Source organism: Ammospiza caudacuta, chromosome 1 (genome assembly GCF_027887145.1).
Source record: "Ammospiza caudacuta isolate bAmmCau1 chromosome 1, bAmmCau1.pri, whole genome shotgun sequence".
Lineage (NCBI taxonomy): Eukaryota > Metazoa > Chordata > Aves > Passeriformes > Passerellidae > Ammospiza > Ammospiza caudacuta.
This window is the reverse complement of record NC_080593.1, coordinates 31,011,713-31,028,705: the sequence shown is the minus strand read 5'-3', so window position 1 is coordinate 31,028,705 and position 16,993 is coordinate 31,011,713. Positions and strand designations below refer to the sequence as shown.

The following is a 16,993-nucleotide window of genomic DNA, read 5'->3' as shown; positions in this document are numbered from 1 at the left end:
GATTAGAGTAATTAAATTAAATAGCAGGAAACATGTTTTCCATATGCCATTGCCTGGCCACACACAAACTGTAACAGTAAATCTTTTATATTACATTGGTTCAGGGAAATGTATAACCATTCTAAAAATGCATGATGCCCACAAAAATAAAAAGCATATAGTAGCATATTCAACAGGCTCCCTGGCTTTGGTCACTGGTCTAAAGTGCCAAAGAAGTTGATTCCTTATTTATTTATTTATTTATTTATTACTAAAGGTGCAGCTTAAAATTCCCTGAGCATTCTTGATATGTTACTGGATTTCCAGTGGATGCTCCAAATCAGGGGGGAAAAAGTCCTCCCAGTAAAGTGAAGTGAAAATTTTGGTTATCTTCCACATTGACATCCTAGCATATCCCTGTCAGTTTTTTACAAGAGTTAGGCAAGCTGTACATACTCCAATCATACATTAAAAAGAATTTTTTGTTTCAGTTCTCTTTTCCACAGCAGTATCAACTCAAATTTCTTTGTTTTCATGGCCAGCTGTTAGAAAAGCTGACATGTTTATCCATGCCACAATATAGTCAGAAGAATTGCTAGTCAGTGGGATCATCTCTCATCCTTGAATTTACTTGTCACTACACTACTAAGATGAACTAGAACATTTGCTAATCTATTTCCGACTCATCTTTCAGTGGTTGATGATGCCAAATCAAATCTCTGCTATTTCTGCTGTGTAATGATTTTGTACAATAGGGAAAGGCCACAATTCACTTTGGAAGAGCTGTCACAAAGCTGCTAAACATTTAAATGCCCAATCCTTGGGGTTTTTCGGAGATGACGTACAGAACACTTCCTATAATTGAGAGATTCTGAAGACTGAAAAATGCTCTTAATATGAAGATTATTAAGAATTCAGAGAAAGCCATTGCAGCAAAAAGATGTCCATTGAAAGTAAATTAAAATATAACTCACCCTTCCCTGATGAAAAATATATTAGATAATTTCATAAGCATTTTAGATATTCCATCTTCCCTTTATCCTTCTCCTTTACCCAGAAAACCCACAGATGAAACAATGATAACTTCAGTATTTCTGATTTCAGATCCACCACTAGTCTACAGTATTAAGTTTATTAATTGATTCTATTCAATTAAATCAAAATAAGAGCATCCAGCTGGAAAAAAATGTCAATTTATTTTTGAAAAGTAGTGTAAAAGATGATAAAACATTGATACTCGGTTCAATCTTTAGCAGTTATGATATTTCTCAATTTATTAAAGTGTGATTCAAGATGTAGTCATAATGGAGAATTAGAAACTGAGGCTTTTTTCCTTCTATTCCTTTGAATGCTTTCTTTAGTAACTAATCTCTTTTGTTTGATCAGGAAAATTTGTGTTAAACAGTGAATCTAATTAAAGGAGACAACTATGTCAGGACAGCAAAGACTAACAATTCATTTTGGTAGTAGCTGAGAGAGCCTTTTTTTAACCTTTCTTTAACTGTCTGAACTCTTCTCTGAAAGGATCAGTGCACTTAAATTATTTAGCCTGAAGTTTCTATGCAGTGGGTTAAACCAATCAGCTAAAAGGCAAAGAAGTTAAACCCTCCTACCATGCTACCTTCTGAGAACAAGGGCAATGGAAAAAGGACTTTATAGCAGGTAGAAATCTGGAGCCTCTGGCTGAAGTAACCTCATCCTTCCCAGGAGAGGACAGAGCTGCTCTCTGAGCCAAGGAGAGCTCTCAAGCCCAACAACCAGATGTCTGTAACATGTTTTACTGCTGCTGCTTCACCTCCTCCATCTCCCACCAGTATTCCTCACCATGCCATCCCACAGCATTGCCTGAGAGAGGAGGACACCCTTGCATCTGCCCTCCTTGCTCCACAACTGGCCTTTGGCCTCCAGCCACCGCACCTTCCCTGCCTGGAGCCAGCCCACCAGGGCTTGGCCGAGCACGTGTGAAGCAGGGGTAGCTGAAAGGTAGCTAAAGCCCTTCCCTTGCACCTTCTGATTGTCAGAAATGGGACAAACCTGGAGAACTTGCCAGAGTTCTGGGCAGTAGGAGATACCTGCATGGATAGGCATGGGAGGGAAAAGGGGCTGGAGAAGCTTCTGGGTAGGAGTTAATCAGTGAAGAAGAGAAACACTGTGGTAGCTTTGGGTATTATTGTTCTTCTAATTTTGCAGCTCTGCCTTTTACCTTTTGGTGCTTTTCCAGCATTACCCCTTTTAGGGACATGAGATTAATGCTGTGAGAAGCCTCCATCCCTGCGAACCACCTCAGCTACTTCAGTGGCACAGAGGAGATAAAGCCTGTGGAGAATGCTTGGTAGCATTTCTTTGCTCTTATAACGCTATCCTGTACTTGGACCTATGAATTCCAATGCAGTGGATTCTGCCAACATTAAAGAAACTCACTTTTGCCCTTGGTGATGCCCATGGTGAAGCCCTTGGTGAACTACTCAGACCAAACAGCTTGGACAGTTTCATTTTTTCTGTTCTACCTCTAATTCCAAACAACTACTGTAAGCCTTGAGGACCTCCTCCAGCACAGCACTTCTCAGAAGCTATGCAACACAGGGATTGAGCAAAGCACCAGCACTGACTGCCAGTTGTTCACTGATGGTGCCAGAGCACTGCAGCAGAGATCTGTGGAGAAGGCAACGTCTGAGGAGTGAGTCTGGTTTCTAATAGGAGTCAAGTTGTGGAACTGCTCTCCAGCTTCTCTTTTTGCACAGAGTATCACTGCTGTGCAGTCAGCTGCATGGCTTAAAATCTCCTTGCTTTTTTAGGCCCAAATTCTTAGTTTATGGATGAACTTAAAAAAAAAATAAATATATATATATGTCCTTCTTGACATCAATTTCTGTTTCATTTACAGGATTTTGCAGGTTTAATTCAACTATCTCAGTGGAATTGTGTCCCTGCTTTCCAAATTGCCAAATCCTTCTCCAGTTATAAAGCCCTCACCAGAAAAGTCTTTTCAATACTTAGCATATGCATTATAGCAGAAGAAAGAAACAAAATAGGAAATGTCTAGTAAAACAGCTTAGTAAAGATCCTGGTAAAGATCCTGATCTTGGTAAAGAGCTTCGAAACTTCTTTTTATCTAATGTACCTAACCCACTTTAAGTAGCTGTCTATTAGTTCATATTCAGCCTTTTGGGATGACACTAAATGTGCACAATCAGTAAGACAGAGAACCAAACTCTCACTTCTATCACTGACCAGCTGGGTTTCAGAGTGTCCTTTCAAACTCATTTGTCCTTTCAATGATCCATTCACTTGCTGCCTCTAGGATTGGGTTCTGATGACCAAAATTCTGAAGGAAACTGTGTTGTGGAGCTGTTTCTCAGTTGTGACCACCTGCATCTCACCTTTACAACAGCAGCCAGCTTCACAAATGCTGTGCTCCTGTGGGTCTGACATCCCACCAGGCTGACCCCACTGCATTCCATGCCAACTGATTTCACAGCCTGAAAGCATTTTGAAAGCCACTAAAAGAAGAACTTGAAAATAGATGGGCTTTGAGTAACTTTCTTTCATTAAACGATGGAGGGAAAGGGCCAGAGAGGTGAAAGAAAGTATTACTTCTTTTACAGGAGGGTCCAAGCTACTATAACAGTGACATATAATGCTATCTAACTTGAAAGCAGTCAATGGACTTGAGAAAATGAGCAGCCTGCCTGGTTAGTGCATTATCCATCAACACAGGTAAGGAACAGTCCCCTGCTAATTCTTAGTCTCTTGCTGTGGGAACAGATCTTGCTCCTGTTCCTTTTTTCTTGCTGGTCCTGAGCTGCCTGTGCTGTGTTCTGAGCCTGCCTGAGAAGGGATTGTTATGAAAAAAAATTGTTCACACAGCACAAAGGGCAATGCTGTGCATATTTTAACTGAATAGTTAGCATCCTTAGTGAGACCCAATTACCTGTAGAAAGGGCTAAATCAGAACTGTGGATGTCAGGTGTCCCTGGACTGAACCTGGGCTGATGGCACCTGTATTGAGCACTCCCATTTTCACTTCTGTCAGAAATGGTAGGAGATTTGTAGGAGATTTAAAGCTCTCTGTATAAAGTCAGTAGCTTCAGAAAACTGAAATATATGCAGAAACTTATGGGAAACTATGACAAAAGACCTCTACAAATTTAGATAAATGTTGAAAGCCAAGAAGTTTTAGAAATCAAGGAAGATGCCAAGAGATGTGCTGTTGGATTTGGGTGCCTTTGATACCTTAAGACAAGGTGTCAAAGTGCCTGAGAAATGAGGGAAACCAGTCACCACCTGTCCCTGTGTGCAGTCATGTAGTTGAGTGATGGAATTATGGTCTCTGATGTGTAGTAACTCTTCAGCTTCTATTTTCAGTAGAGCAAGATCTAGGAGAACAAGCCTTAGAAGAAACTGGTCTCAATGGGTGTCCCTCTGTGCACTGCAGGAGAGAATTTCCCAACAGTGCTTCTGTCCTGTGCTCCTTCTGGGTCTGTTCAGTAACAGAGCCCTGCTTTAAAAATCTGCAGGCTGCCACCTAAAAACTATCACACTGCTCTTATTGATGGGAGCAAAAGGAAAGGACCAAGGAAGGAGTATGAGACGGAATCCTCCATGCTCTACTGGCTGCTTTACAGAGAACCTAAGCAAAGCCTTCTCAAGCCCTTGACGTTGCTGCATTGCTGCAATCTCATAGCTGGAACTTTCACAAGGCCCTTTGCTGAGGAAACACAGGCAGGAGGAACAGAAACACCTCCTTGGTCTCCTGGGGATCCAAGGGTCACAGGCCAGAACAGGACAGGAGACAGATTACGCACTGCTGCTTTCTGCATCAGAGCACCTATGTCTCCGAGGCATTTGGGCTGAGCTGCACTTCCAGGACATTTAACAACAGAGTTTTATGAAGATTTAGCCAGCAATATACTGAGGAGTGCATTAATTCACTCTCATATTTTAAAGAAGGAAGGAGAAAAATGAAAACTTGTGCACGTACAAACGTCTAACAGTGAGAAAGACATTCTGAGGTCAAACAGAATTTTTTCCAAAATGAGCATTTAAAGAAGCAACTTTCCAAGAACACATAAACCTCTTCAATGACAATATTAATGAAACTCTGTGCTGTAGGATACAGGAAATTATAAATTGCCCAAAGGTTTGAAATTAATGTCATCTAACTGTCAAAATATGCAGTGATAATTACTGGGATATGGACTTGGACACTTTTGATTCACGCTAGTTATGTAGCCTTGAATAAGGAATTTTGCCTAGTGGTGTCCTGACATTCTGCTTTCTCTGACAAATGGGAGAAATAAGAAAAGTATCAAGGTGCTATATCCTAAGTATTTGAAAGAGGAAAAGAAGTATAAAATCTTGGATCTAAAAGTAAAAATAAAGCAGTATCAACATTAGTCCATGAAGGTATCAACAAAATTAAATCATTTTAATACACTCTAATGATACATATTCAGGCAGGCAATTCAGTTAATTAGTTTTATGATAAAATAAGTGTTATTGCCTTCTGTAACTGGAAGTTTACAATAGGAGACAAAAAAATTAATGAATAAATAATAATTATTGGCAATTAATAAAGTTAATAGATTTAACATTTTCTTTAAAAAAAGAATGATTTTCCCATCTAACTGGGAATGGAAAAGCATAGTTACTTGGGAAAGAATAATTACTTGTAATTATTCACATTATTATGCCTTTTCACATAGAATTAGCATACAAAAAAGAATTATTTTTCCTGTAACACAGTTTTTAAAGACCACAGTTAGAAAATTGATAGAAATGAACACGCCCTTCAGAATAAGGCTGAGAACAAGCAGGCTAAATCTTAAGAGGCCTCCCTTGTATGTATGGGAGGCCTGTAGAGAAATGAAAAATTTTCGCACAATAAATCCAGCTACACAGCACTCCACCTCCTTGCTCCATCTACAATATGCATGATGTTAGAAATCATAGAGCCAGCTTGTGTTGTGTAGGAGTTATGCTGGGACTGTGCACTCACAGACTTGAGGAAGGGCAGGAAGGTGCAAGGTTAGTGTCTCTCATTGGCTGCAAATTTAAAGGAAACAGCTAAGGCAGCCTACCAAAAAAGAGATTAATTGAAATAAGACTGCAGTGGCAATCTAATTTAGGAAAGAGGAGAGGGGAGGGCAGGTTTATTTTTAAGTCTGACATTGTTCAAAACTTACATTTCCATTTATCCTGCCCTTTCCAGCACCTCTCAAGGGCCAAAATGCTGTAACCATCCTGGAAGAATCAAGTGTTCAGAGGGATACTTCTAACACCATATCCTCCAAACCATCTCCCTTGTATTTCAAGGCTATGTACCATTAACAATCAACACAGATACCTCAAGTTACTAAGGGGACTCCTTTTGACCCTCAGCTGCTGCCTAAGTAATCCTTGGGTGGCTTAAACAGATGTGCGTGCCCACAGGTAGCCAGGGAAGGTGTCCTGCACAGCCTAGATGAGCTATGGGGCCACAATCAAAACAAGCAGGAGTGTGACACAAGCTCAGCAAATGGGGACCAGAAGCTGGGACATGCCTTAAGGATGCACCTTCCCAGTCTAGTCTGTGTGTGTGTGAGTGTGTGAGTACGGCTTGGCTGAGGAACCCAGATTTTCCGCTGGCTAAGCAGTTTCAGCTAATCCTATTTTTTACCTTTAAATCAATCTAAATTAACCTGAATTAGAGGAGAGGAAAAAGTAAAGCAAATGCAAAGCACAAAGCCTGTCAGATAGAGCAGTAAAATTCCATAAAAATAACTTGTATTATTCCTCTAGCCCTATCTTCTAGAGAAGATAACTTCATCCAGGATGCTCTTCTCTTTGTCTAACCAGTAATTCAGCAGATGGTGTTCTAAACTATATTCTTCCACCGAGAAATGAGGTACAGAAGCTCCATTGCCACCCAGATGATGGGAACTGCATAAGGAAATCAGAAACTAAACAAATAAATGAAAATCAAACAAACATTTCTTAAGTGGATAAGTAGGACATGCTGCTAGTAGGACAGATTACAATAAGGAAATTAACTTGGCTTAGCTAATTTTGGCTGCAAATTGCAAAGTGTTCATAAGGGGGAGAAATAAGTAAACAATTTTAGATTGCTGCTTAGGACTAATGTTAATAGATTTTTACCTCAGAATTCCAGTGAAGATAAAAACAGGGTATAGTTGGCTTAAGTAACATGGAGTAAGTCTTAGTGATCTTGATGGTAATGAAGATGGAATGAAGATAGTGCACAAATGAGTGGTGATAGTGTCTGAAGTGCTCGTGCTTTGCTGAGGCATTCAGCTTTTAATCCTATTTTGTCAATACCAGAAGATGACAAAAAAGCTAAAGTTACAGTATCTATAGTCCAGTAATGTGTGTCTGAGGATATAAATATTATGATGGATTTTCCTTGATTTATTACCAATTACTTCTAAATTGTCACCTATCAGCTATACTGGCTTTATTTTTTGGACAATGAGACAGAATAAACACATACAGTTAAAAAAAAAAAAAGAGAGATGCACATCATTCTGGGAAGAAATAAGATATGTGAATTCTATTTTATTATTATTATTTTCTTCATTAAGGGTGCTTTGATGCATAGTAAATAATTCAGCAAAAAATCTAGGTGCAGTCTCCAACACAGGAATGTTGTAAATTAAAAAAATTTATGGTTGGTCTTCTAATTCTAATGCAGGTATTTAAACAAAAGGGCACTAAATAAAATCCCTGTTATGAAAGCATGATTTACTTAAAGACATATGATTCTAAATACACTATAAACAATAAGGCAAGAAGTACAATGTTACACTGTTAATGCTTATTTTAACATTTCCTCAGCTAAAACCTGATCTTTTATCTATTTTTGGGGGTTGTATTACTGATGAAACATTACACTGCTGCTATAGCAGTGAAAATAACTGAATTTGATTAACAGAACTATTTGTTCTTACACACTTATGTTGTTGAAACATAGATTTTATTTTAGTTTAAATTATGCCAGCATCAAAGCTGCATAGAGCATTTGGAAATGAAATGAACAGTTATAAGAGCTACAATGCAATAGTTTTCTAAACTCTTTTGGTAGCAATAATTAATGTCCTGTAGCAACAGGGATTGTTATGCAGTATGAGCTCTCTCTCTGTAGATCCTAAGCAAAGTTCAGGAAATGTCACAAAGTTATGTAATATTTTCATGGAAGCTCTCTACATTGGGACTGCACTGTCTCATGCAGTTGCTTTAAAGTCTGCCAAGTTCATGGATTCCCTCTCTCCCAGCTTATTTACAGGTGGACTTTAGTTTTGCAAAGGTCTTGATGAATACCAAAGTGGTCAGTACAAGCACATTTTCAGATAAGGGGTCCAGGCAGGTTTTAGAAATGTCATGTAAATTATTACAGTTCATCTGAATTTTGGACAATTAGAAGCTGAGAAACTGGGATCCACTTTTACCTTTCCTGTATGGTATGATCACGTTTGAGACAGATGAGACAGATGCTGTGATGGGAAAATGAGCATGCACCAATACTGTTCCACATTCACTAAAACTTATAATGGCTGATGTAGAATAAAACAAGAGACCAAAAAGAAAGACTTTGTGTAATTATTGTAAGAATAGTGTAATAAAACACCTTGCTCCTGAAAATTTAAATTGTTTTGACAAAGCATAGCAAACATATTTGATTGTACAAAGCAAAAACACCATTAAGTTACCAAATTTACACAAAGTCAAATATCTGGAAGGGATCTTTTAAAAAAAAAACTTTATTTGAGAAAGGAAAAGACTTATATCAGAAGGCAAAAAAAGGGAACATACAAACAGAATATATTTACAACACAAAACGAGATCACCTCTAAGGGTGTAAATTATAATAAATACAGTAGATTTAAAATGTAAGAGACAATAATCAATTAGAAACATGGTTGTTTAAACCCAGTTTTCCTTTTCACTGGTTCCAGGTAGTTTCCCTTATTTTAATTTTATCCAAATTTGAAAGATTCTGAAATTAAAGTACACTAATGTATTGGGGTTTCTCACCTGAATGATGTTAGAAAAATATCTTTTGTCTTCTGTGAATACATGTCTTTCAAGTGATATCGTAAAAAACTCTTCTCAATTGCAAATTTCTCCCCAAATGCATTTTAAAAGATGCACTATCCCTTTTTGATGAAGCTGAAGTCAGATTTCAAAGAAAATTAAAAATATACAGAATGAAAAACACATATAATTTCACTTTTATAGCCTTCACTTTTTGAAAGTAAATGTAATTTTTTTTATCCAGGATGGAGAAAGATTTCTCTTTAAATATGAAGCCCACATAAAAATCACCTGTGTTTTTCTCAATTAAATCTTTTTCTATCTATTGAGCACTTTTATGTTAAGAGCAACTATTTAGAAGTTTGTTCCGAGATCTTCTAGGAAAAAGGATAATGTATCTTTAGAAGTTGCAACATTTTAGAAGAGACTGAATAGTATTAGAACATAATGTAAACAACACATTCTAATAATATATTTTAGAGCAATTTCTACATTTGGCAAAACAACTATCTCTTTTGAAACTGGATACTGCACCTTAAAATACCTCAGCTTTAGAAATATAAATATTTTTAATAGAAAAAAAACCTGACAAGGAGTCCAGGTCAGTTTGGGATTATCCATATTAAAGAGGATCTTAATACAATGAATCTTTAACTAGCTTAACAAAAGTAAACCTATAAAACAAGGTAAACATATCAAAAGGGAATATGAAGGAAATGTTTCACTGGAAAGCTTCCTTAACAATTTCCCTACTCGCTTTGTTATTTTCTTTGACAATAAATCAATTCATAGAGTGCCTTTAAAAACAGAGGGAGCGCTGCCCCGTCCCCCCTGCCCTGCATTCCTCAGCACATGAATCACTTGGGCTTCCTGTTTCCATAAGGCATTTCCTGCCCCCCCCTCCCAAAATCACTTTTCTGCAGGAGAACAGCAGGGACCTGACAAAGTATGGACTTAAATAAACAGGGCCTTGCACTGCACCCAGCCCTGCTCTGCTGACTCTGAGGGACGGACGGGGATGCAGCTCGCTGGCTGCACACACGACTGCGCCTTGCAACTCCGCCTGGAGCTCCCCGACCAGCCGAACCTGCCTTTTGTCAAGGTGGCATTTTATGCACAGTTGCTATTTTAGGATTTGTCCATGAGACTCCGTTGTAAAGGTCATGAGATATTGTACAATTAGTATTCTTTTTAAAAAAACAAACAAGTGATTGGATATCAGATGATAACGGTAACAGTTCTGTGCTTGCTGTGCAATGTCCTAATGACTGACTGGAACCACCTAACGCTGCATTTTGCTTCCCACCAGTACCTGCCTCTGCTGCATTTAAGGAAGCCTCTGTGGACATTTTCATCAAATAAGACAGAATGAAAAATTAACCAAGCAGTGCAAAAAAGAAAACAATGCAATTTTAAAACAGTGCCTTGCCTCTTTATATCCACCTTGTACTTTTCTCTAAATTAACTTTATACACCAGCCTGAGACCACCGAGATAGCAGTCAGTACCTGTCTACTGGGGAAAAAGAATACCCTAACATTAACAGTGTTCAAGACTATAGTATGATACAATATATACAGACAGCTGAAAGCAGAAGTCAGAGGATTCAAAATCAGAAGAATGTTTCATCAATCAGGTCTGGAAACTAATTCCATCGATTGCTGATCTCAACAGGCTAGGTGATACGAGTTCTCTTTCACTAGGACTAAGCGATGTAATTCTGGGCTAATACAATGTCTATCAGCTATTACTCAAAGATTTATGTAGCATAATTGATTGCAACAGATATTTTCTCAATTAGTGGCCATAAGAATGAGCTTCACTATGTTTTCAAGTGTACATACAACACTTCTGCATTTGTTAAATTCTTCGAGCAGTAAATCAGGATTTGCTAGCTCAGTGAATCAAAACACAACTGCTTATCAAAGTCTAGAAAATGCATGTGCTGTTCAGATAATAACCTTAATTACAAATCCTGGAGCTAAATCTTTGCCTATTACCTGTTGCATAAAAGCAGCTTGCTCCCCAGATTCCATTTGCTGGGTTTGAACATCCTCATCACTGTCCAGTGGCTCCTCTTTGACTTTCACAGCCCCCACCTGCTGTCCTATTCTGTCATCCACACCAGCACTGCTGCTCTCAGCCCTAACGCTGGCGCTGCTGGCGGGAGCTCGCTCTTCCTGCATCGAGTGATCTCCATGGAGCTCTTCCTCAGCTTCCTCCAGGTGACTGCCAGGCTGCTTCAGCTGCTCAATGGACTTAGAGAGCATCTGGAAAGAGAAGAGGGGAACAAGCACTGACTCTTTTCACTGATGCCAAACACAAAGCAGTACTAGATCTGCACAGGTGAAATTAAAGTTTCCATGTAGCAAACCCATGTAGCCATGCACTGTCAAAACACTGATGTATCAGAAAAAAGAACAAAAGTCCCTATGCAAAAGGCCACTTTTTATTCTGCAGCAGAAAATACCATGTTTATAGATAATGAAAAACATGACACATCTGTTACACTGCTACAGCTGGTAAACTAGAGAAATTAGTCTTAGTCTTTCTTCAAACAAGAATGCAGAAATACCATCTTACAGTTAATTACCCACAACACAAAATAATAAAGGAATACTAAGATATAAGCAAGCTAGTAATCTGGTTAATATTTTGTTATAGGCAAATTAGAGAATTTTCACACAAACATCTCTATCAATTAAAGTGTGAAGGCACTGAAAGCCGACAAAGGAGAAGTGGCAAAGAGCTGGTGTGAGGCCCCTGTTCTTTGGCACAAGGATACTACAAGCACGTCTGCCCATGACTGGAAGGACTGCAGCCTTTGTGGTGCACTGCACAGGTATCCCAGTCCCAGCAATGATGAGGTAACACAGCTCCCAAGGCAACACCAGCTCCAGCCCATTAACTGCTATTTTAAAGTTCTGCAGAAGTGCCGGATGCCTGAGTGCTGCAATCATGTGCAGTTTGTGTTTTGCTGTTTAAGATGAAGCCAATGCATTCCAAAATTCTCCACATGCAGTCCAAAAACCTAAAGTGAAAAAAATCCCCACTTTGTTGAAAGAGCCAGAAATCAGACACGTGAGTAAGAAGTTGCAGGGTTCAGTGAGTAATTTTAATTTATTCAACTGGCCCACTCGATTTCAAGTAAATATTGTTTTGTATCATCTAAATCAAATGTCTTGAGAGGGAAAAAACCTTTACTCTTACATACTTTCCTCTTCCCATCTGTCTCCCCCCAACCATCAATCATGTCTTTCAGACTGAGTTTTAGCTAGTAGTATATACCCAGTTACTAAGTATATGAATGGCTGCAGGATGTCTGGTTTTGTCACAAACCATGGACCATACAGTTTCATTCAGCTTGCTACTGCATATAGAAAAATGCTGGGTTTTCATGTAAACTGTGTTCAAGAAGCTGCAGCTGGATTTAGGAAATCCAATGAAGTCAACAAGGAGAGCTGAAAGATCAATCTATGCAGTTCTGATTGATGCTCTGATGCATATGCCTCACATCAGTGGAGAAACAAATTCCTCAGAGGATGCCTGTCTGGCTATTGTCACAGCAAATCTTCATTTTTGAGGTGTAGTGGGAGTTTAACGGCTTACTAAAAATAAACAAATAAAAAAATCCCTCTTCATTACTGGAGTAACTGGTAAATCACAATGTGAGTACCCTGCATGCTGCAGGTGGCATGCCCTTACTGCTTCAACTGATGTGGGGAGTCTCCTTTCGTTACGCAGCACCTGAAAAATTTCTCAGATCAAACCTATAAATCTTTTCCAGTTGTTTCTCAGGGGATGACACTGACCAAGAAGGTACTAAATCTAGCTGCATGTAATCAGCTCAGGTGCACTCCTTTCACTTATTATTATTATTACTATTATTATCATTGTTATGATTGTTAATTAGTTAACCATTTGTGGGGAGCCTTCCCCACTCCTCAAGCAGGAAGAGAAAAGCAGGTAAGGCTGCATGGCTGGCTGCAAGTGAGCAAATACAAGCTGAAACATCTGTGTGACAGATAATCATATAAACTACAGGAATCTCTGAGGCTGATCCATCTGTAAACCATTCGCTGTGCCAGTTACTTGACACCAGGTGGATTTTTATGCAGGGGAAGCCAAGAGAAAATGAATGCATGCCCACAGCAAGGTTAAGACACATATTTAGCTCATTACTGCTCTTCCTTCTTTTATACTTTTTCACTTTTATGTCAGGCTCTTTCTTCTTTACACCGCTGTATGGGTACAGATCTGCTGCTGAGCTTTCTGAGGCAGCACATGATGGACTGCAGTATAGAATCTATATATGATCACCTTCAGATACTTCTTGCATGCAATCAGTGAAGAGAGCAAGCACACCTAAGGGGGGCTGCAGAGACTTAGAATGGATTTTGTGTGCATTTCAATTGGCTGTGTTCCCGTTTTGGACCCTTCTCCCATGCTGTGAAACTCAGCAGGTGATTTGCTCCAGATTTCAGCAACAGGAGGAGATAAACAAATTAAATTTTCTAAAACTCTGTGAAATTAAAGTCTTTATATATTTACTCAATAGAGTTTAAAAAGTGCATTTGTATTACCTTCTTTACTACAAAATTCTATTAAAAACATCCTTTCCACTGTGATTTTAACTAAGCCTCAGGGAAGGGGCGATGAGGCATTACGGTCATGTCTTCTCATATGATGGAGCATGATCAAATTGCTTGGATGGAATGGGGGGGGACATGACCCAAAACCTGAAAATCCCTTCTACTGCTCAGATTGCTAAGCCACAGCTCACTGCTTTCTCTGTATCACCATGATGCTTTCATGTTTGTTGAAGTTTTAGTTAAAGACAGCTTGGCCCCATCCTATTCCAGTAGTTATACGAGTAGCACTACTGGACACTTCTCCTAAGTCAGAAACATCTCACTTTAAGTTGTATCTCCTAGTGATACTACTGTATCTGGAAACATGTGAAGATAGCAGTTTAGAGTCAGTATTTCTATCTTTTCTATCTAAAAATGGATTACACAGCAGAAAATGCTCTGAATGAAATGCAGCTCAGGTCTTTTCATTGCACAGCTGGATACTTCTGCTCACACTTAATGTTTAAACCTTTCACTTCAAACCCCCACTTACCCTTTATTTTTTTCTGACTTTATCTGTAGCTACACGAAGGAATTTCTCCTAATTTTAATGCATCTCTTTTTATTTTGAAAAAGTAATTGCTTAATCTGAGTTTTAGTGGGATTATATTTAAAAATAATATCAAAACTATAGTTTATTTCCCTAATGAATTAAGGGTTGCACATGTTGGTTATATTTTAGCAGTTTACTTTACTGCTATCACCTATTCCAATTTAAGTGGTCACTAAAAAAATGTCTTCATGATAATATAGCCTATATATTTTTTGCTTTTATCTTCAGGAAATTAAGCTCTAAGGGATATGCATGAGTCAAAGTAAACAGTATCAGCAGGAGAGGATGTACTTACACAGATCAATCCATTGTATAACTGCATGAGTCCAATTAAAGCAAAAGACATCAAACTTATCCTAACCTGCTTGGTTGTACAGAAAAATGGAAGACTAAATAATCTGGACACTGCAATAGACCATTTTATAGGTGCTTCAGCTGCAGGCCCTACCATTTTCTCCTTTTAAATTATATGCCCTTGTAAAATACAGTGTTTTAAATAGGATGTCTTTACAAAGAGACAAAATCACAAAGTCCTGCAGCAGCCAACCAACACATTTCCATCCTTGATTAATTGTTCTTTTTAAATTCATGACAGTAATTTCTAAGAGCTCATGTATATTCTTACAGTACACTTTTCCCCCTTCTCCCCTAGGCAGTCAGATCACCAGTTATGTGTGTTGCATGCACATTGTTAGTTGCACTGAAAACAACTTGGCACCTGCTTCCTGCTGTCTCTGTTACTCATGTGGGACCAATATTTCTAAGGGATTTATTTATCTTTCAAAATCATTCTTCTGCATTATGGCTTAAACATTAGCTCTCCAATAAAGGAGAAAATGCTCTGGGCATTGTCCAGTTCCAAACAGACAAAGTTCCTTTTAGTTTTTTCCCAAATAATCCCCTGCTATTACCAATATTTGAAAGATTATCTGTCACCTACAGGAGACGCTAGTCAGATTTGTAAGCTGCAAAGCCAAAACGTCAGTGTAATATGTTTAATGAAACTAGATTGATTTACTACTGCTGAACCTGGTCTTCCACCTTCCATTAAACATCATTCAGAGAAATGATTGATTAATCTGGGGTTAACTGTATCTTTTCAATTTTCCTACTGGCAATAAATAATCATTCTATTTTTCCATCAACATAAATTTCTGTATTATTTTAAATTTTTTATCAAGAGATATTGGTAAACTGAGAACACCATCTAGGTACTAATGAATATTCACTTCCTATTTATTTTTTTACCCCACAGGCTTTCCTGGTCACCAATTCCCTATACAGAGATGTTTTAAACCAACCAACATCCTAGAATGAAAACTGAAATTCAGGTGTTCCTTATATAAATCTTAATATTGTCATCCATATACCTCCCATACTTTAGAGCACATACCAACTACCCTATTATTCTACCCTTTGCTTCTCCAATACAGAGAATTTTACAATGGAAAACAAATTGCCAAGATGCTATGAATACACAACTTAAGAACACAAATAGGGTTCCTGCATTGATCAAATAAAATCTTGGCCCCAGTGAAGACTTCAGCGTCAGTATAGGCAGGCCTTATTCATCATACATGGCAAAAATAACTTCTAAAGACAGATGGCCTTGTTCATGTACTCTTCTTCACATTATGATTTCTGAAATTTTCTTCAACACAGACTTCTGCTAGGGCTTTACATTTAAATTAGTTAAATCAAAATCCTAGGGTTTTTTTCCTGTAAGTGGCTGGGTCAAAGCTTTCTAGGTACAAATATACACAATAATACCAAGATTTTAAATTTTTTTCATGGTAGTAGCGGTCTTTTGGTATCCAATTGCACTAGTTTTAACTGGGGGTTTTGGACTTTGGTCTCCCTTTATTGAGCAGAATGAAGATCTGCAATGGTGATCAAAGGGCATTATGAGGAAATAAGCTGTCACTCGGACAGAAGTATATTAAAGCTGACAATGGCAAAGCTGGTCTTCCCTAAGACAAGCTGAGTTCAGGTTACTTCACATTCATTATTAATTCTGGGACAAGGGTTTTTACCTACTTTTGGAAGAGATGTCAACATTTGCAGAATGTTTTCAGAAGGTCAGTGTACTAGATCCCACAGGTATAAAAGTCAGACTTCAGTGGAGACATATACCATTTCCCACATCAAAAGCCAGGCATCTGACAGCTGACCAGAAATAATCCATAGAGGATGTCCCCTTTTCTAGTAAGGATGGAGGCACACCTTTTGGCAATGATTTGTTTCTTTTCAGAGTGTAAATGATCCAGGGGAATCCTTTACCTCTGACCTATGTTAGATTTTGGTTGTTATCACCCTCACAGCAGCACTGGCTTGCTGTTGAAGTGCATTTTTTCCTCACAAAAAAAAAAGGTGGTTTTGTTGTTTTTTTTTTTTTTTTTTAATACAAGATAAATAAAAGAACAATGGGGTGAGGAAAAGGTGGTTCTCTTCCTCTTTTTGTTGTTGCACCTATAAGTCAGCCAAAGAGATCAGTCCAAAACCAGATATCATGGAGTGCTGACACATGCCCTGGCATCTTAGCTCAGGCAAACACTCAAATTGTGGGTTCAGCTGAATACTAAAAACTTAAGTACTTGAAGACCTAAATATAAGAAATAAAATCTTAAGGGAAATAGAAAACAAAAAAGAAGACATGAATTTGCTCTAAGGTCTTGGTCTACTAGCATTTCACAGTCTTAAAAGTTTAAAATGGTTCTAGTCTTTTATTGCCAAAACTTCTATGGTCCTTGAGTATTCCTTATTAAATGAAACCTATGCATTTTCCATGACTGAAAAGGCAG

At 38.3% G+C, this 16,993-nt stretch overlaps 1 protein-coding gene across 1 annotated transcript in view; it reads right to left on the bottom strand.

The window, feature by feature from the left end:
- HDAC9 (histone deacetylase 9) overlaps positions 1-16,993 on the bottom strand; it is a 274,618-nt gene that overhangs the window by 174,234 nt on the left and 83,391 nt on the right. Inside the window, exon 12 of the mRNA XM_058801306.1 lies at positions 11,009-11,278. Within this exon, the coding sequence (XP_058657289.1) occupies positions 11,009-11,278 (270 nt within the window). The remainder of the gene's footprint in view (positions 1-11,008; positions 11,279-16,993) is intronic.